A 17,925-nucleotide genomic window follows, 5' to 3' on the forward strand; every position below is an offset into this window, starting at 1 on the left:
CAGGACTGAGCCGGGGGCTGGGGTGGCTTTGCTGTGGGTAGTGGTTCCTGTTGGAGCTGCAGCCCCCACCTGCCACCCCCCTATTGCTTGTGTTGTTGCTGCCGCATACCCCCCAGACCTCCGTCTCCTCCCCTGTCTCCCGGGTGGCTCCCCCCCACAGCCTGGAAGAGAGAACAGCAGCTGCTGAGGCTGGAAGTTTTCCTGGGGACACCATTAAGCAGCAACCCAAAAGCTGGGCCCACAGATGCGCTGGCAGTGCCCAGCCAGACCTTGCCTCTTACAGAAGTTCCTGAAGTGTGAGCAGCAGAAATACTGTCTCCCCTGTCCCCCCACCCCTCAAAAGGGCACCAGCGTTCTCCCCACAGGATAGTAATACATACAGTATGTATGTGTATGAATGTGTCACAAACAATGCAGCTGCACCCTGCCGCCGACCCACAGCGACCCCAGCAACCAGCCCCTGTGGGCTGCTGCTGCCTGCAGAGAGCCAGCAGATGCCGCTGGGCTGGGTCTGCCAAGGAGTAAGTAACCAAGGCAAAAAACATAGCCAGCCAGCCAGGGAGGAAGCCAGGGGGGCAAGGGACTGCATTGCACCATGCCCATCAGTGCCCCGCTTTCCCTAGATCCTCCCTATTTCCTAGCAAGTCAGATATCAAGGATTTTTTAATCTCCCTTCCAGGCACATAAAAGAGTGCAGGGGGCACACCAGTGGGTGGCTAGTAGTAGGGGAAGGCAGGGGTGAATGAAGGACAACTGGAATAGCCTTCATGAAATATACAAGATATTTAGAGAAAGTTTTGTCAATTTCAGCCTCTGCACTCTGCAGGCAGGACAAAACAAAAAGAGATCTGAGATTGCGCTCTATGTCCTAAGGACATTTCAGGTGTTTAAATCAATATATAAAGAGGGTGGAATGAAAACTACTATTTCTTTCAAAGGAGGCACAATAATTTCCCTGAATATCCAGTTTTCCCCTCCAATCCCTGTGTGGGTTTGTTTGCTTTCCCTGTGAATCTTTAGTTGCTTTAGCAAAATTGCTTTGCCCAAAATAAACCCTGATCATCATGACACATCTTCCCACCATGTTCTCCATGTTTTCTGTGTTTTTTTTTTTTTAAACAGTAACATTTCAAAGAGGAGAACAGGAGGACTTGTGGCACCTTAGAGACTAACAAATTTATTAGAGCATAAGCTTTCGTGGACTACAGCCCACTTCTTCGGATGCATATAGAATGGAACATATATTGAGGAGATATATATACACACATACTCCTCAATATATGTTCCATTCTATATGCATCCGAAGAAGTGGGCTGTAGTCCACGAAAGCTTATGCTCTAATAAATTTGTTAGTCTCTAAGGTGCCACAAGTCCTCCTGTTCTTCTTTTTGCGGATACAGACTAACACGGCTGCTACTCTGAAACATTTCAAAGAGGATCTGCAAGCAGTTTGGACATCCCAACCATGATCCTCTGCTGGGGAGGGAATAGGATAGATTTGAACTTGGAAACGGTTCCTGCTTTTGATTGTATTTTTTGCGTATAGGAGATCCCCTCATCCTGGGGGCAGAAAAGAACTGCCCCTGCCATGGTCACACACACCCTTCCCCTCCCCCCAGCAACTGTGAGTGAAATTAACAAGCATGCCAGAAACTGCTCCTAACCCCCCAGGGCGCAGGGAACAGCTGAGTTTAAACCTTTCTTATGCAAGGGGCAGGCTTCTCCCTCCCTCAGCCAGTCTCCTTTTCTTACCGGTCCTCCATACCGGCTGGTACCGGCTTACTTTCACCTCTGGGTGCAAGTGGATCCATCTGTTCTCTCTTTCCCTTGTAAGGCTCAATTTCACAGTGATCCGCAGCACGTGTGAAGCCCTGCAGCCGTCTCTCACACGGGAAGCGCCGGAGCAGTGGGGGTCTCTCTGGCCACGTCTTCGAAGGGTTAATGGAGAAACCCCACGCCCCCTTTGACGGAACTGAACCAACCTCACCAAATTTGAAAAGGCATCCGGAGCTGCGTGTGCGCCCCGGGCTCAGAGAGCCAGCGCCGGACACGGGGGTCCCCCTTGCTATGGGAGCAGCCGCCAGGGCTTAGCTTGCGGAGAGGACTTGACTTCCCTTTCAAAGCCAGGAGCAGACAGCAATCGGTGCCCTGCAGGGAGCTCCTGCCCCTCTAATCCCAAACTCTCACGGGCCCTCCTCTCGTCTAGTCGCATGTCACGGTGACTCCCAGGCAGCCTCTTGGTGCAGTTTGGTGTCAGCAAAAGTATTTGTAGCTGTAAAGATGAACCGGGCTCTTTTCTCGCTCTGGTTCTGCTGCTTCTATGGATGTACTGTAGGGACCGGTTTCCTCTATCAATTCCCAGCCTCAACTCTACAGCACAACTACCCCGAGCAGAGCTCAGGGTCTCCGGGCAGCGGATTCGCCAACCGCCGGTGAGTAAATCCAGATCCAGTCCGTCTCTTCCAGTGGCTTTTGCCTTGTCCCCTACTTAGCAGCAGGGCTGTAGCAGCCCCCTTATCTCTCCCAGTGAAATGTGAGCCCCGTTGAATGGAAACTTTCCCCAGTAACTGTAACCACTACGGTGGGGAAGCGCAGACTTTTATAACGCGTGCACAAGTGACTTCAGCCTTTCTGTGGCTGTACATCAGGGATGATCTCCCCTCCCGCTGGTCATTTAGAAATTGCTGCTTTTGGTGGCTTCCCCAGCATGCTGATGAATTGGGAGTAGAAACTCTTGTGTTAAAAAGCCTTTCCCCCCCTCGGACTAGCCAGTAGGAGGCAGCCCACCCCAGAGGGAGCCCGCGAGGTTCCTCTCCGAGTCACTGGAGACCCGAGAAGCTGAGCGTTTAGGTGATCTGATCGACATCATTCAACATGAACCAGAAAAGCCAAGTCCTTGTTAAAATCAGCCCTGCTAAACTGCCCAAAGAGACCTGGTTTAAATGGCCAAGGAAAACAGGAGAGTCTCTAGGGCTAACTTGCCTCATCCTGTCCTGCAAAAGCGCATTGTGCATTTGTATGCAACCTAAGAAATGTCATATCTGTTGGAATCCATTAGCCTTTGTTTAGGAAGCACTAATTAAATTGAGGACTCGATCACTGTCAATAAGACTCCCTGCCTTCCTCAAACCAGGTATTGGGGAATTCTGAATGAAAACATAACCCCAAAAGGGTTTGGAACCAACCACAATCTTCTGATATCACCAGACTGCATCCACTAGGCTACACAGAACCTTAGCTTTGAAAATGACTGAAATGTAACATGCTATGCCAGTAGAGGGAACCATTATAGTCCAGGGAATGCAACTAAAGGTTGTTCAGCTCAACAAAGAAAAAACCTAATTACAGGTTTTGTACAAGGGCTACAGCGTTCAAAAGGGAACCGGGCTACAGTGTTCAAAAGGGAACCAGTCTCCGGTAAAATCGGTTTCACACAACTTTAATGTAAATCACCCTTAATTTATTACGTCTTGCTGCTTTAACAGAGAAAACAATTTAGATCTGTGTCCCCCTCCCCCTTTCTCCCTGAACTTCTCTAGAAGTAAAACAGCTGTTCAAATGAATGAGTAGCTCTGTACAGTAACACAAAGTGGCTTAGGAGTCTTTCAAAAGTATCTTGATCTTAAATCACTTTTTAAAATTCACTGTTGTATCGATTGACCCCTTAAAATCCGAGCGTGAGTGGTAAACATTCAGCATTTGTAATAAACCCTGTTTTTCTCTTTGCTGTGCCAGTGCAAATCCCTAGAGCAGGGGTAGGTAACCTATGGCACACGTGCCGAAGGTGGCACGCGAGCTGATTTTTCAGTGGCGTTCACACTGCCCGGGTTCTGGCCACTGGTCCGGGGGCTCTGTATTTTAATTTAATTTTAAATGAAGCTTCTTAAACATTTTAAAAACCTTATTTACTTTACATACAACTATAGTTTAGTTATAGATTACAGACTTATAGAAAGAGACCTTCTATAAACATTAAAATGTATGACTGGCACGAGAAACCTTAAATCAGAGTGAATTAATGAAGACGCGGCACACCACTTCTGATAGGTTGCCGATCCCTGCCTAGTGGATGAGTTAACACCGGTGTAGAAAGGAGCTCATACCAGTGTCTTTTATCCTGGTTTTAAAGCAGAGTAGACTGCACCAGTGCAACAGTGTCTCTATATTTTAGGTTTGCATCAGTGCCCCCCCCCCAAAAGTGTTAACACGCATGACTGTAAGCATGTCAGGGCAGGGACCATGTCTTACTCTGTTTGTAAATGTAAAATTACAGGACTACTATAATATAAAATTAGGGAACTAATGCAAGAGACATGTTGTTGCTCCACAACATGACTCTCTAATATCGTAGGACCAACACGACTGTAACTACACTGCATAGAACTAATATAAATGTTTCTCAATAATGTTATGTGGGACTGTTTCAGAAATGGAGTATTCATCCAATGAGAAACTTTTACACTTCAAAACTAGTTCCTGTTGGAAATAGGAACAAAGAGTCACAATATCAAACCATTTCATGCATTAAAAAAGTTTCAAATCTGAAATGTGAATTCATTTTGATTGAAAAAAAAATGTTGGTTTTTTTTTTCCCCCTCGACATTTTGAAATTAGATTTCTCATTTAGCACCTCCCTTTGGAAAATAACTCTCTTGTTGAAATTGAGCAGACGCTTTCCATAGTACGATGTCAGACAAAACTACCTTTTCCAGTAGGAAAAATTCCAATGATCTCTAATGTTGGGGTTGTTTTGGGAGATGATTTCTTAATGTGAAATTTAGGTTGGGATAGCTGTGGTCTAGTGGATCAACATGTTGTGGGGACTTGTGATGTAGGTTCATTCCTGACTGTCAACCCATCTATCTGGGTTTTTATAGTGTCTCCATTGCTGTGTTGTCTGAGACCCTCGAGTCATTCAGCAGTCGGGGTCTCTACTAATAAGACTGCTACATTTGTGGTGATATGTTTGTAGTCTGAATGCACAGCCACTCAGGGACTGGAGTATAGCCCCCAAGAGCCTTGTGCTGAGCAACTGCAGTTCACGGGGACTGCATCTCTCAGGAGGTGGCAAATATCCATCATGTGGCAAGAGCTGTTGGCCACAAACTACTTGGTTTATATTTAAACAAGTAACCAAGCGGTAAAAGGGACCTTTAGCTTATTGCCAAGCAATTGAACCCTCCTGTGCTCAGGACCGGTGCAAGGAAGTTTTGCGCCCTAGGCGAAAAGTCCACCTTGCGCGTGCCCCCGCCCCCCCAGCCCTGCAGCAGCTCCCCACCCCCCCTGCCCTGAGGCACTAGCCGTGCGGCAGCTCCCCACCCCAGCTCACCTCTGCTCCGCCTCCTCCCCGAGCATGCCGCCCCGCTCTAATTCTCCTCCCCTCCCAGGCTTGCGGCACCAAACAGCTGATTGGCGCCGCAAGCCTGGGAGGTGGGAGAAGTGGAGCAGCGACGGCATGCTCGGGGAGGGTGTGTAGCAGAGGTGAGCTAGGGTGGGAGCCCTGCGGCAGCTCCCCCCCCCCACCCTGCCCTGAGGTGCCCCCCCCCCACCCCCGCAGCAGCTTCCTCCCTGCCCCGGGAGCTGTGCGGCAGCTCCCCACCCCAGCTCATCTCTGCTCCGCCTACTCCCCGAGCATGCCGCCCCGCTCTAATTCTCCTCCCCTCCCAGGCTTGCGGCACCAAACAGCTGATTGGCGCCGCAAGCCTGGGAGGTGGGAGAAGTGGAGTGGCGACTGCACACTTGGGGAGGAGGCATAGGAACGTTGTAAAAAAAAAAAATTGGGGGCACCGCTTTTTGGCGCCAAATCTTGACGCCCTAGGCAACCGCCTAGTTTGCCTAAATGGTAGCACCGGCCCTGCCTATGCTAGTTTCCTGTATAAGTACAATATAACATGGCAGCTTTAGCCTTCCTCTGACTTTTGTATTCCGTGCTGGGGCTTTGTTAAGTGGAAGATGACTAAAATGGTCTAACAAATGTAACTGCAAGAGCATGGACATGTAGGAAGGCATTGAAATTCCAGACATTGTTTTTCCTTTTGTTATTCCACTAAATCATGTTCATTTAGGAAAACTCCTACTGTCTTGGCTTTCTAATTGTTTGATGAATAACTTCCTTCCGTGTACATTTCGTTCTCCAGCACTAAGGAAAAGGCGTTGGAGCAGCAGAAACACGTATGGGCAGGGGGGAGGAGATGGGGCACTCCTGCTTTTCTGAACGAAAATAATAGGCCTGTCTTGCCTTTTCAATCACCTTTATTTGTTCGTTTTCTGAAAACTGGATTTGTTGGTATTTGAAGCCTACAAATACTAACAAATGGCATTAGAGATTTAAAAACAGCAGTGATAAGAGTAGTGCTGAGTCACTAGATCATAGCCTAAAATAAAGAACAGTACAACGTTAAATAATGTGACTGATGCATTGCTCCAGGATTAGATGTGTGCAAAAGTGCATGGGAGAAAAGCTATATTTAGGTTCCAGTTCGACAGCCATTCAAGCATTTGTCCAAGTCTATCCCTCTTCAATAAAGCACTCAGGCACGTACGTAATCTGTTCAGTTGGGCCTTGCTAGGGCAAAGAAAAAGATAAAAGATGTCTCTTTGGGTCTAACTATCTTTTCAGAATAGGCAATGGAAGGGCATCTTAAGTGAGTATGGTTTATTAGTTGGTGGTCGGTTTTAGTGGTTAGAGTAGGACACCGGATTCTGGGACTCCTGGGTTCTAGTCCAAGCTCTAGACACATTGTGTGTCTTGGTAAAGACACTTCAACCTTTTTTCCCCTCAGTTTTCCCCATCTGTCAAATAGCCCTTACCTCATGCACAGGGTGTTGTGACAATTAAGGGCCTTCCTCATGAGAGGTAACGAAATCCTCCAACTCTCACTTTTACGTGAGTGGATGGCGCTTAGAGCCTCTTCTGCTCAGGCCTGATGTTTGGGTTGAGCTTCTGGGATAAAGGTGCTAGGCAGTGTGTATATGGATCGTATGAAGCGTCTAACTATTAATACACAGCACAAAATTTTACAACACCTAAAGCTAGCAACCGAGGCCTAGTTATCTCTAAAATCTCAAATCTGATCTAATCATCAGGAACTATCTTTTACTACAAATTTACACAATGCCTTGCACAGTGGAGCCATCATCTGATTTAGGGCCTTTAGGTGCTACTATAAACTGAAGATGATGGTTGTGGTTGTTTGTATTACCATAGCACCTAAGAGTAGCAGTAAAAACACTTTCCCGCAGGGCCAGCTATAGGGGCAGGTGACTGCCTGGGATGCCAGGCTCGGGGGGCACAGACTTGGAGATTTACAGATCCTAACATGCAAATTTATCATCTTGTATGGCAGATAAATCATGCATGCAAATTGTGCATTGAAATCATGAAAAGGGCTACAAATGCAATAAAAATAAGGTATTCAAAAGTGTAACAAATGGGGGGAGGGGGGAGGAGCCTTGCCTGGGGCGCCATTTGGTCTAGGACTGTCCCTGACTGTCCCTTATCATTTTTTTATCATAGTAGGAAGAAATTAGCCCTCCTGGTCACAACTTATGAAATTGAATAATGTACGTGAGAAGTTCTGGTTTGATTGGTATTAATTTTTTTTCTACTATTAAAATGAATATACACATAGAAGCAAAGGAATAGAACTAGATGAAGGTGTAACTTGTGCAGTGATTTTAGGCCTGAATATCTGAAAGTGGCCACTGATTTTTGGGTGCCTAATGTGAAACACCTTTTGAGCCTACTTTTCAGAGATGTCGAGCATCCCCCAGCTTTAAAAATGAAGGGAAACAATTATTTTCCTTCAAGAAGGACTTCTTCCGCAGAGGCCCACAGGATGGATGGTGTTGAAGCATATATCGGAGGCAGCTGTGTGATGTTTGGGATAGGCAGATCTCTTTTCCATGTCCCCAGGGACAGCATTAGACTTGCTGGGGCATAGGGAAGAAACTTAGGAGCTAGAGCCCAATCATATAACAGTTTGCAGGCCTCCTGTCATGTGGGGACCCAGGCAATTGCCCTGCTTGCTAGCTGCTAACGCCAGCCCTGCATGTCCCATAAACTATTGAATGAAGCCATGGGGCATTAGTTGAAAAGGTTTGGGAAGGTCAGTTTGAATATCCTAACAGCCAGCTTTCAAAACTCCTAGTATTCTACCCCTGCAGCAAACTCTTTGAGGGAGAGACGAACAGATAATCTATAGGCTGAGCACTACTCTTCCCATCTATAGACTGCAGCCGGTGTGTGCGTTCTGAGGGAGCTAGACAGGACTCAGTTTTGCTGGGGGAAAAGGAATATAGCTGAATAACTATACCGTTTTTTTTTAATGTTGGTGTAAAGTACCCTGGGGCTGCTACATGCTATCGTGTGGAAATGTATACATTCAGTTCTAATCTTGGCTATGTTCAATCAGGGCTCCAGTGTGTGTGTAACCAGTTCCTAGCTTCTCCTGCCTCCAGGAGACTGGGTTGAGGAGTTATTTCTTATTCATACTTGATGCTTTTCTACAGCGCTAGCCTTTCATCAGGCTCTCCAAGCACGTCACAAACAATAGACTGACTATTGCCTAATGGCTGTGAAGTAGGTGAGTAGTACGGGGCATGCATAGAGATTGCATAACCTTCCTTGTAACACGATCACTTGGGGACTCTGTGGCAGGGCCTGGGGTAGAACCCAGATCTTCAGAGTCCCATTCTTGTGCGCGTCAGCCCTCGAGTTGTTCTTTCACAGGTAGGGAGAGAGGAACCTTGGGCTTGGTGTCTTTCTTTCTGAATGGGGTCACAAGAAGGATACTATAGAAATTATGAGCCAATAATAAGAGGGAAACACAAATAACCAAGTTACAGGAGCAGCAGAATTAATAACTTTGAGAATGGCTATAGTGTAGGATATCATGATGTTTCAATAACCCTAAAATAGCTGCTAAACACACACCTGAACAAAATAACTTGTATCTCTGTTACTGGTATGATATTTTCACCTGCTGTGGTGGACATCTTTTTGGGGACTGAATAGATAATATTGAAGTTCACTTGGTCCTGGGGTGTCTATGATTGTTCATCCCTGGTCCAAACCCATGGCAGTCCATGCCATTACACTAGGAAGGAACTTGGTTCATTGTTTCTTCTCATGTGAAGAAACTCTGGGCTGGATTCTGCGAACAGGGAGAGGGAGGTATAAGAACAGGGCATACAGGATGTCTACCGGGCTGCTCCACACCATGGGGGTGGTAGGTGATTGTCCACTCCAAGCATCTGGTTATCTGTGGGGTAGCACACTGGCTTTACTTCAGCTTGGGCAGTAGGAACGGACTCCCCTCTCACTCACTTCATAAAATGGCCCCATGGAGTCTTATTTAGATTCTGAAACTAGATGCTGAGCCCCTCAAGGAAGCCTCAGTGACTGCCAACTAAGTAAGGTTTGCCCAGAGATTGGAGAGCTCTTGTCACCCAGTACTGCATATCTCTGGGCAAACGTTACTTAGTTGGCGGTCACTGCGGGGGAATCTTTACACTGTTGTTTTAACGAATTTAAGGCTGACACTGCAGGGACCCTGTGAACTGAGCTGTCAGCTTGTCTGACATTGACAACATAGGGGGAACATCTGATACACTTAGGCGTCAGTGTTTCAACATGGAAAACCCCACTAACCTAGACACTAATGAGGAGGGAGTTAAATTCCTTGGTTAACCTAATCTCAAACAAATTTGTTAGTTTCTAAGGTGCCACAAGTACGCCTGTTCTTTTTGCTAAAGTCTAAGAACAGGGCTTAATTTGTGCCAGAGTTGAGCCCTGGCACCTCTAGGCTTGGCAGTTCTTAGCCCCGGACCTCTGGACTTGCTGCAGCCGTTGTGAAAGTAAAAAAATTGCTCGAGCCCTGGCCCCAGCACCTCTTTCATTAAAAAAGAAGCGCTGTCTAAGAGGCATTGTGACAATGCCTAGTTGGCCAAAGTACCTTGGGTTTTGTGAATGGCGAAGGAGTTTGGATTTTCACACACAAGAGCTAAACTGACCTGAGTCTTTTTTGCCATTTATCCAGTCAACTAGGTGATCAATGAGACTTCACTTTTTTTCCGCCCATCTGGCGGATAATGGGCTCTCATAAATATCCAACACAGTGGCTGTCACAGAAGTCTGGGAATCAGGATTTCCCCTCAGTCTTGGTTACCCCATATATACAATTGGAATCCTTCACTCTAGGCATGGCTATGCGGGTTAATTCATTCAGGTGTCATAAGATTGTTGGCTGGAAGCCACTAGGTCCTAGCGGGGGTGTGTGTGTGTGTGATTTTTTTAAAAATAAATATATATATAAAAATTCCATGGTATAATTAATATATTAAACTGTTTCTAGATTAGGTGTCAGCATACTCCTTGTTCCCTTTCCTCCATCTGTGCCTGGCAAACTGGAGGACTTGTGGGGGAACCTCTTTTTCTTTCCTCCCCAGTCTCTTGATGTGGTTTCTATTTTGGGAGTTACTTTCCATCTGACCTATGCACAGAAGGCTTCAGTTAGTAGGTCAAGCAGAGAGATCCAGCGGAGAAAGGAGAAAAACCAGGAGGTGCTGACTGGGAAGGACTCTGGCTGGAGTGATCCAGGGAAGAGGATGGCACAGGGGAATTTCTCCCAGCTGCGGAAGCGGTACAGAAGCATGAGAACCAGTGTGAGTTGTGGCAATCCTTCTAAAGTCTATCATGCACCTGGGAAACCTCTGTGTTACATGCTGATGGAAGCTGACTCTTGGCAGCAGAGTGCTGAGTGAAAGCGTATCACCTTTGCATTAAAGTATGCCACAAAATGATACGCAGTCCTGCATTGGCTGCTTTAGTTGAATCTGGAACAGATGAGAATTAGTTTTGGTATGTGGAGCCATGTGAAGTCAAGCATATTTTTTGCAAGGTTCCCTTGTGTTGTAACATGGGGGGGGGGGGCGGAAGCGCATATGGGGCAATTTGGTCTGGCAGGATGTTGCAGTATTTGGCCCCGTGCTGCTGTAAATTAACATAACTTGCAACAAACTATAGTCTCTCCGTAGTGTATTGCAGTATGCAGCATGGCATTGCAGCCAACCAGGTTAATCTGAATTGCAATGCATTGTCTCACTGTCTTGTTGGCTCATGTTACTGTAAATCAGTAATGTATATCAAACAGTACTTTTCTATAACTCTAAGTGCAAATCCCTTAGACTTGTAACCCTACAGATATATTTTTGAACGACTATACAGCCCAAATATTTTGGTTCTGTTAGTGTAATTAAAAAGCCTGCTAAAATCTCTTCTGAAGATCTGCAAGGGGCAGACCCGTTGGAAGCTGTTACAAAAACTACAGCAACATATCCATTTGCTTGAGTAAAGCCCTTTGCAACAATCAAAGACTCTATAATTTAGGGTTACCATATTTAAAAAATAGAAAAAGAGGACACTCCACGGGGCCCTGGCCCCGCCCCTTTCCCACCCCCTTCTCCGCCCCTTCCCCACCCCAACTGCGCCCATTCCCCAAAGTCCCCGCCCTAACTCCCCCTCCTCCCTCCCAGCCACATGAAAAGGGCTGCCCAAGCGCTACCGGCTTCACGGTTTGCCGGGCAGCCTCCAGACCCTGCGCCCCCGGCTGGCGCTTCCCCAGCACAGCTGGAGCCCGGGATGGGAAGCGCCCAGCCAGGGGCGCAGGGTCTGGAGGCTGCCTGGCAAACCCATGAAGCCGGTAGCGCTCGGGCTTCGGGCAGCCCCTATGCCTCTGGACCCCGCGCCCCCGGCCGGGCACTTCCCCTCCCGGGCTCCAGCTGCTCTGCTCCTCCCCTGACTCTTTGGCTCTGTTTAAGAGCCAAGCTGCCTGAGCGCTACCGGCTTCGGGCAGCCCCCTTGCCTCCAGACCCTGCGCCGCCGGAGCAGAGAAGCTGGAGCCCGGGAAGGGAAGTGCCTGGCTGGCGGCTCGGGGTCCGGAGGCACGGGGGCTGCCCAAAGCCGGTAGCACTGGCTCGGGCAGCTTGGCTCTTAAACAGAGCTGAAGAGTCAGGGGAGGATCAGAGCAGCTGGAACCCGGGAGGGGAAGTGCCCGGCCGGGGGCGCAGGGTCTGGAGGCAGCCCGGCAAACCATGAAGCCGGTAGCGCTTGGGCTTTGGGCAGCCCCTATGCCTCTGGACCCTGCGCACCCGGCCGGGCACTTTCCCTCCCGGGCTCCAGCTGCTCTGCTCCTCCCCGGACTCAGACTTCGGCTCTGTTTAAGAGCCAAGCTGCCCGAGCCAGCGCTACCGGCTTCGGGCAGCCCCCGTGCCTCCGGACCCCAGCCGCCGGAGCAGAGCAGCTGGAGCCTGGGAAGGGAAGTGCCCGGCCGGCGGCTGGGGTCCGGAGGCACGGGGCTGCCCGAAGCCGGTAGCGCTGGCTCGGGCAGCTTGGCTCTTAAACAGAGCCGAAGTCTGAGTCCGGGGAGGAGCAGAGCAGCCGCGGGAGAGGAAGTGCCCCTCCGGTATTTTTCCCGGACGTGTTCGGCTTTTTGGCAATTCCCCCCGGACGGGGGTTTGATTGCCGAAAAGCCGGACATGTCCGGGAAAAACCGGACGTATGGTAACCCTATATAATTACATCTGTGAGCCCATTCCGAGTGGTTATTGGCATCTGTGAGGCTTTCAAAGCAGCTCCTAGATCTGACCATACAATTTGGCTGAAGTTTGATTTTCAGCTCAAAGGTGCAGGGCCGGCTCCAGGCACCAGCTTGTCAAGCAGGTGCTTGGGGCGGCCGCTCTGGAGAAGGGCGGCACGTCCAGGTATTTGGCGGCAATTCGGCGGATGGTCCCTCACTCCGCTTCAGAGCGAAGGACTTCCCGCCGAATTGCCGCCGCAGATCGCGGCTTTTTTTTTTTTTTTTTTTTGGCTGCTTGGGGCGGCCAAAACCCTGGAGCCGGCCCTGCAAAGGTGACTGTGGAAGAACTGACTTTCCTAATGGGAAGGTGGAAATGCTGTAGGAAAAGAACTTGGATCCATCCTAGCTTCTCTCTGAATGCCAGTTCATGAGCTGAAAGCAACCAGAAGCCAAGCTGCTTGGTACCAAACGCTTCTGCTAACTTGTGGATTAGGCCAGCCTGAGAATCTGATGTCTTTAATTTAGTACACTTTGGTTTATGTATTTGCTCTGCATCTGAGTTTTCATCCTGTGGGCTCAGGAGCCAAAATCCACTTTGTGGGGGCATTTACATGAGCTGGGCTGTACCTGATGTTGGAAATTAAACACTAGCATTTGGTTTGAATTCCATGTTCCCCACATTGTTTATGAGGCTAGTACTAACAGAGAGCCACAGGAACTGATTATGTTAAAAGAAAGAAAAACCTCTTTCAGCCTGCACCTGTTCTCAGATTTTGTTTGGCAAAGCTTTATTCTATTATGCTTCTACGTATGGGGTCTGCACTATATGATCAGGGGAGGGGGCAGGGGAAGAGAAATTTCCCATTTAAATTCATCCCATTTGTTACAGCCTATCACAACCACTAACTTATGTTCAACACTAATATTACTTAGTGACAAATACTAACTCGGGTGTTCTGCAGTTTCAGTTGGGTATGGCAGGCTTATTCTTTTCCTTTCCTAAACTGCTTGTAGTATTGCTTTGAGCTGTTAAACGGCTGCTCTGTTTGTCATAGAGGTTTCTGAATTTTGCTTCACTCACTACTGATATATATATTCCATGCAAAAAAACAATCTCCAAAAACCTACATGAAAAGACTATTAAGGTTTTAAGTGAAGTATTCAAAAGTCAGCAAACAGCATGGCTAAGTTTTCATGTGCAACCTTATCAAAATCCTAGAATATCATAGAATATCAGGGTTGGAAGGAACTTCAGGGGGTCATCTAGTCCAACCCCCTGCTCAAAGCAGGACCAATCCCCAACTAAATCAAATCTCTGGCCTTGTGCAGCATAGTCTTTAACATGCTAGTATGTTATTTCCGAAGGGTCCTGGCTCATTCAGCATGTTGAATGGATCATGCACAGTAAACAGGGCTGGCACCAGCGCAGCAAGCAGGTGCTTGGGGCAGCCAACGGAAAGGGGCAGCACGTCTGGCTCTTCGGTGGCAATTTGGCGGCGGGTCCCTCGGTCCCTCTCAGAGGGAAGGACCCGCCGCCGAATTGCCACTGAAAAATGAAGCAGCGTCGGTAAAGCTGCCGCCGAATTGCTGCAGATCGCGGCTTTTTTTTTTTTTCTTTCCTGCCACTTGGGGCAGCAAAAATGCTGGAGCCGGCCCTGACAGTAAATGAGGCAAGGGTGTGACATTTTAAAAACAAACCGGTGGCAAGGCAAAGTGAAGTGGAAGGGCGCACAAAGAAAAATTACTACTTGGCAATCAACGTTAAAATCCAAACTAACTTATTAAATATATTTTTAAAATTCTGTTCTCCTCGCTGTTAAATGAGTGCCCTCATCTCATTCACTGTACACCGTCAAGGCTATTCACTGAAGACCGAATTCTGATTTCAGATACATCAGTGTAAACTTGGAATAAATCCACTGACTTGAATGGATTTACTCTTCATTTACAACAGGTGCAATTGCAAATAGTATTTGGCCCAGAATGAGACCTGGATCTCACCCTGCCTCTTTCAGTGTACGTTGTGTCCAGCCAGCCCACAGACTGAGATGATCTTCTGTGGCAATAACTGTCTATGATCATACAGCGGCACCGAGAGGCAGAGTTGAGGGTTCTCTGCAGCCTTTACTTGGACACGTCCTGCAATTTGAATGCTTCACTTTGCAACCTTAATCTTCTTTTAACTTGGTTATTTTGTATGGAATTGCCTGCTGTTTTTAAAAAAAAAAAAAAAAAAAAAAAAAAAAGGCAAGCAAACTTGAATTCATTATTTGCTAACACAAAAAAGCAGCCTAAAACAATAAAAAAATGTTAAGGGTTTTGTTCCACCTTACAATAGCCCACTGAGTGAGGCAGGGATTCTCTGCTCCACTGCCCTACCTCAACCACTGGTGCCACCTCTTTGGCTCCTTGTTTTTTCCCCTCCCCATCCAGTTGATCACATGAATAATTGGTAGATGTTGCAAAACAGTGTTGTTAAAAAATCTACAGTGCATACAGTGGCTACATATTTTTCAACTGTTATCACTTGGCCAAATGAAACTCAGTTTCCAACAGATCTCCTTCCTAAAGACTGACTTCCTCACCCAAACCACTGAGGGACTCAAGCTGTTTAATTTTTTTTTTCCTTTTAAATACTGTAAAAGGTGGGTTTTTTGTTTTTACTCTCTTTTCTCAAATGGCTGAACTGGGTTTGCTGCTTTGGTTTGTTTTGTTTTAAAATCACCATTGGCCAGAAACCTGGGCTGGAAAATTTCATCCCAATAGGTTGAAAGTTTTTGGAATAGGGTGACCAGACAGCAAGTGTGAAAAATCGGGACAGAGGGTGTGTGTGTGTGTGTGTGGGGGGGGGGGGGGGGGGGTGGTAATAGGAGCCTATATAAGAAAAAGACCCAAAAATCAGGACTGTCCCTATAAAATCAGGACATATGGTCACACTATTTTGGAAGCCTATAATCTGAAAAGGCCTTTAATGGCAGCTTTTAGCGAGCCTTATCTGTAACTATCCCAACACCCTCCAGCTATAGGGGATGGATTCTATTTTATTCCCATTCACACCGGGTAAGGGAGTCCACAGATGTCAAGTGTTATGTTGGTATAAATGAAAGGAGACTCAAGCCCCTAATATACAGTATAACTCTGAATCTGATAGCGTGGTAGAAGGGTTTTACTGGCATGAGTTTGGGACTGTTGTAGGTCAGCCCTTCTGAATGCAATTTTTTGTGGAATTGTAACCAATGCAGTATCCCAAGGATAAGAGCAGGACTACGCTGTACACAGAGAGGTGAGAAGTGAACTGCTGGTGGGGTACAGCCACATATGCATCTAATTACTAACAAGCACAAAGGAAGTTGTCGTAATTGCATTACCGTTACATGGCGTTTTGATTGAGGTTTTTTTTTTCTCGCTGTGGATAAAGGGCTAAATCTTTATTAAAATCACATTCGTAACTCAGTGGCTACTAGACCTCACCCCTTTATTAAAATGGGGTCCTGGAATGAAGTACTTGTGTGAGAAAGAGATGCTACAAAAGAGATGGAGTCTCCTAGCCTTCCTCATTGGAGCAGGGACACGGTTGCAAAGGGTGTTGCTGTGATTACGGCAGCAATGCTGCTGCTGTTTGAAAGCATCTGTTCTTGCCACTAGAAATGGATTAACCTCAAAGTTACCGAAACAGCCGTCCCGTTCTTCATAGTAGCTCCCCTACTCTGAGTACTCTGCAGAATGTGGCCCTTGACTTGGGTCAAAACAATGACCGTTCTGTCAGAGGGCAAAACTCTGCTCTGTGATCCTACAACAGATTGCAACCCCGATACTCCTGTTTCCCTGCACATGAAACTCCACTGGGTGTGACTGGGACAAAACTTCGTTTTTTCCAAATTATTACTGTAGCACCTACGATCCCCACTCATGCACTAGGGACCCCACTGTGCTGGATGCTGCACAAGCACAGACTAAAAAGATGGTCCCTGCCTGCAATGATTATTAAGCTAAGTAGTAAATGATATATAGATCTAGCGTCTCAGGGGTGGCTAGATTTTGGGTGCCCAATTTGACACCTACAGGGACCTGATTATTCAGAGGGGGTGTTCAGCTCTTTCTAACATTGGACCCTGTAAAGTATCTGAAGTTAGGCACTGACAACACTAGTCACTTCTGGAAAATTTAGGTAACATTGTCCGCTGACAAGAGCGGGAGACTGGGTGTCAGAGCTGGGTTCCATTCCTGGCTGTGCAGCAAATTTACTGTGCTGTTTGGGCAAGTTAATTCTCTGCCTCAGTTTTCCCCGTCTGGAGAAAAGTACTTCACATGACTTTTGCAGGGCTTAATTTATTAATGTATGTAAGCCACATCCACTCAGAGATGGTGCTCTGTGTCCTCTCTTGCTGTTTCGTCCACATAGAGAGAGAGACTCAGCTTGCTACAGTCTTGGCTAAGAGAGCTGGCTTTTAGCTTGGCAGTAGAGGCTCATGCTTTTAGATTCAAAAGTCACAGGTTCAGTCCCTTCTGCTGATGGTCAATTCAGGGGTGCTGTATTTGTCTCAATGCTTTATTAGTCTTATAGCAATGCAAAGTATTAGTTGCTATAGTCATCACAGCAACAGGCAGGTCACTGAAGTGTCCCTTGCACTAGTTTGGGATCTGGCTACGTTTTGGGCCACTGCACTTTGTAAGCAGGGAGCATTATGACAAAGGTTCTGAATATTCATTTGAGTTTACAATACATCCTTGCTGGAGATTCATAATTTTCCCTCTTCGCTTGACTCATTGCAAGGATTGCACTCTAGGTCATGTCTTGTTTATGAACATGTGCTCAGCCTCCTCCTATAATCAAGACCTTATGATACATTGTAACTAGAGCCGGGTGAACTATGTGTAGCAAACAAAGTATTTGTCGAATGCAGCATTTTTCTGATTGTGAATCGTCCAGGAGCAGATCTCTGTGTCAATAGACTTGTTTGCTGTTCACTGTTGTTGAACTGTTTTGACGTGACTCTTTGACATGAGCTTTTGATATTCACAAACTAAAATTCCAGCTGGTCTGATTAGACACATTGGTCACATGGTATATTTGTCTGCCCTGATTGGACCAGTGCGGGATTTGGCTAGCCCATGCAATGGGTGCCTGCTCCCTGGGCACTTCAGAAACCAGGGATGTGGGGGTGGAGAAGGAGGATCTGGCACTCTGTGGTTTGACTGGCCATTCACCCTATGTGGTGGCATGGGTGGACACAGGTGCTGTAGACGTTGCTTGAGGCTTGGGAGGCACCATGGAACAATACACTGCTCTGCATCCTGGAAGGAGAATTCCTCCCTCCCTTGGTCCCTGAGGAATTCCCCAATCTGC

At 47.2% G+C, this 17,925-nt stretch overlaps 1 protein-coding gene across 3 annotated transcripts in view; it reads left to right on the top strand.

Moving 5' to 3' along the window:
- Positions 1-2,280: 2,280 nt before the first annotated feature.
- The window catches only part of COL26A1 (collagen type XXVI alpha 1 chain), a 230,196-nt gene continuing 214,551 nt past the window's right edge, over positions 2,281-17,925 (top strand). For all 3 annotated transcript variants that reach the window (XM_008166173.4, XM_008166174.4, XM_024103472.3), the window contains exon 1: positions 2,281-2,432. In XM_008166173.4, the coding sequence (XP_008164395.1) occupies positions 2,281-2,432 (152 nt within the window). The remainder of the gene's footprint in view (positions 2,433-17,925) is intronic.

The sequence above is a fragment of the Chrysemys picta genome, chromosome 19, assembly GCF_011386835.1.
Source record: "Chrysemys picta bellii isolate R12L10 chromosome 19, ASM1138683v2, whole genome shotgun sequence".
In the NCBI taxonomy this organism is placed as follows: Eukaryota; Metazoa; Chordata; order Testudines; family Emydidae; genus Chrysemys; species Chrysemys picta.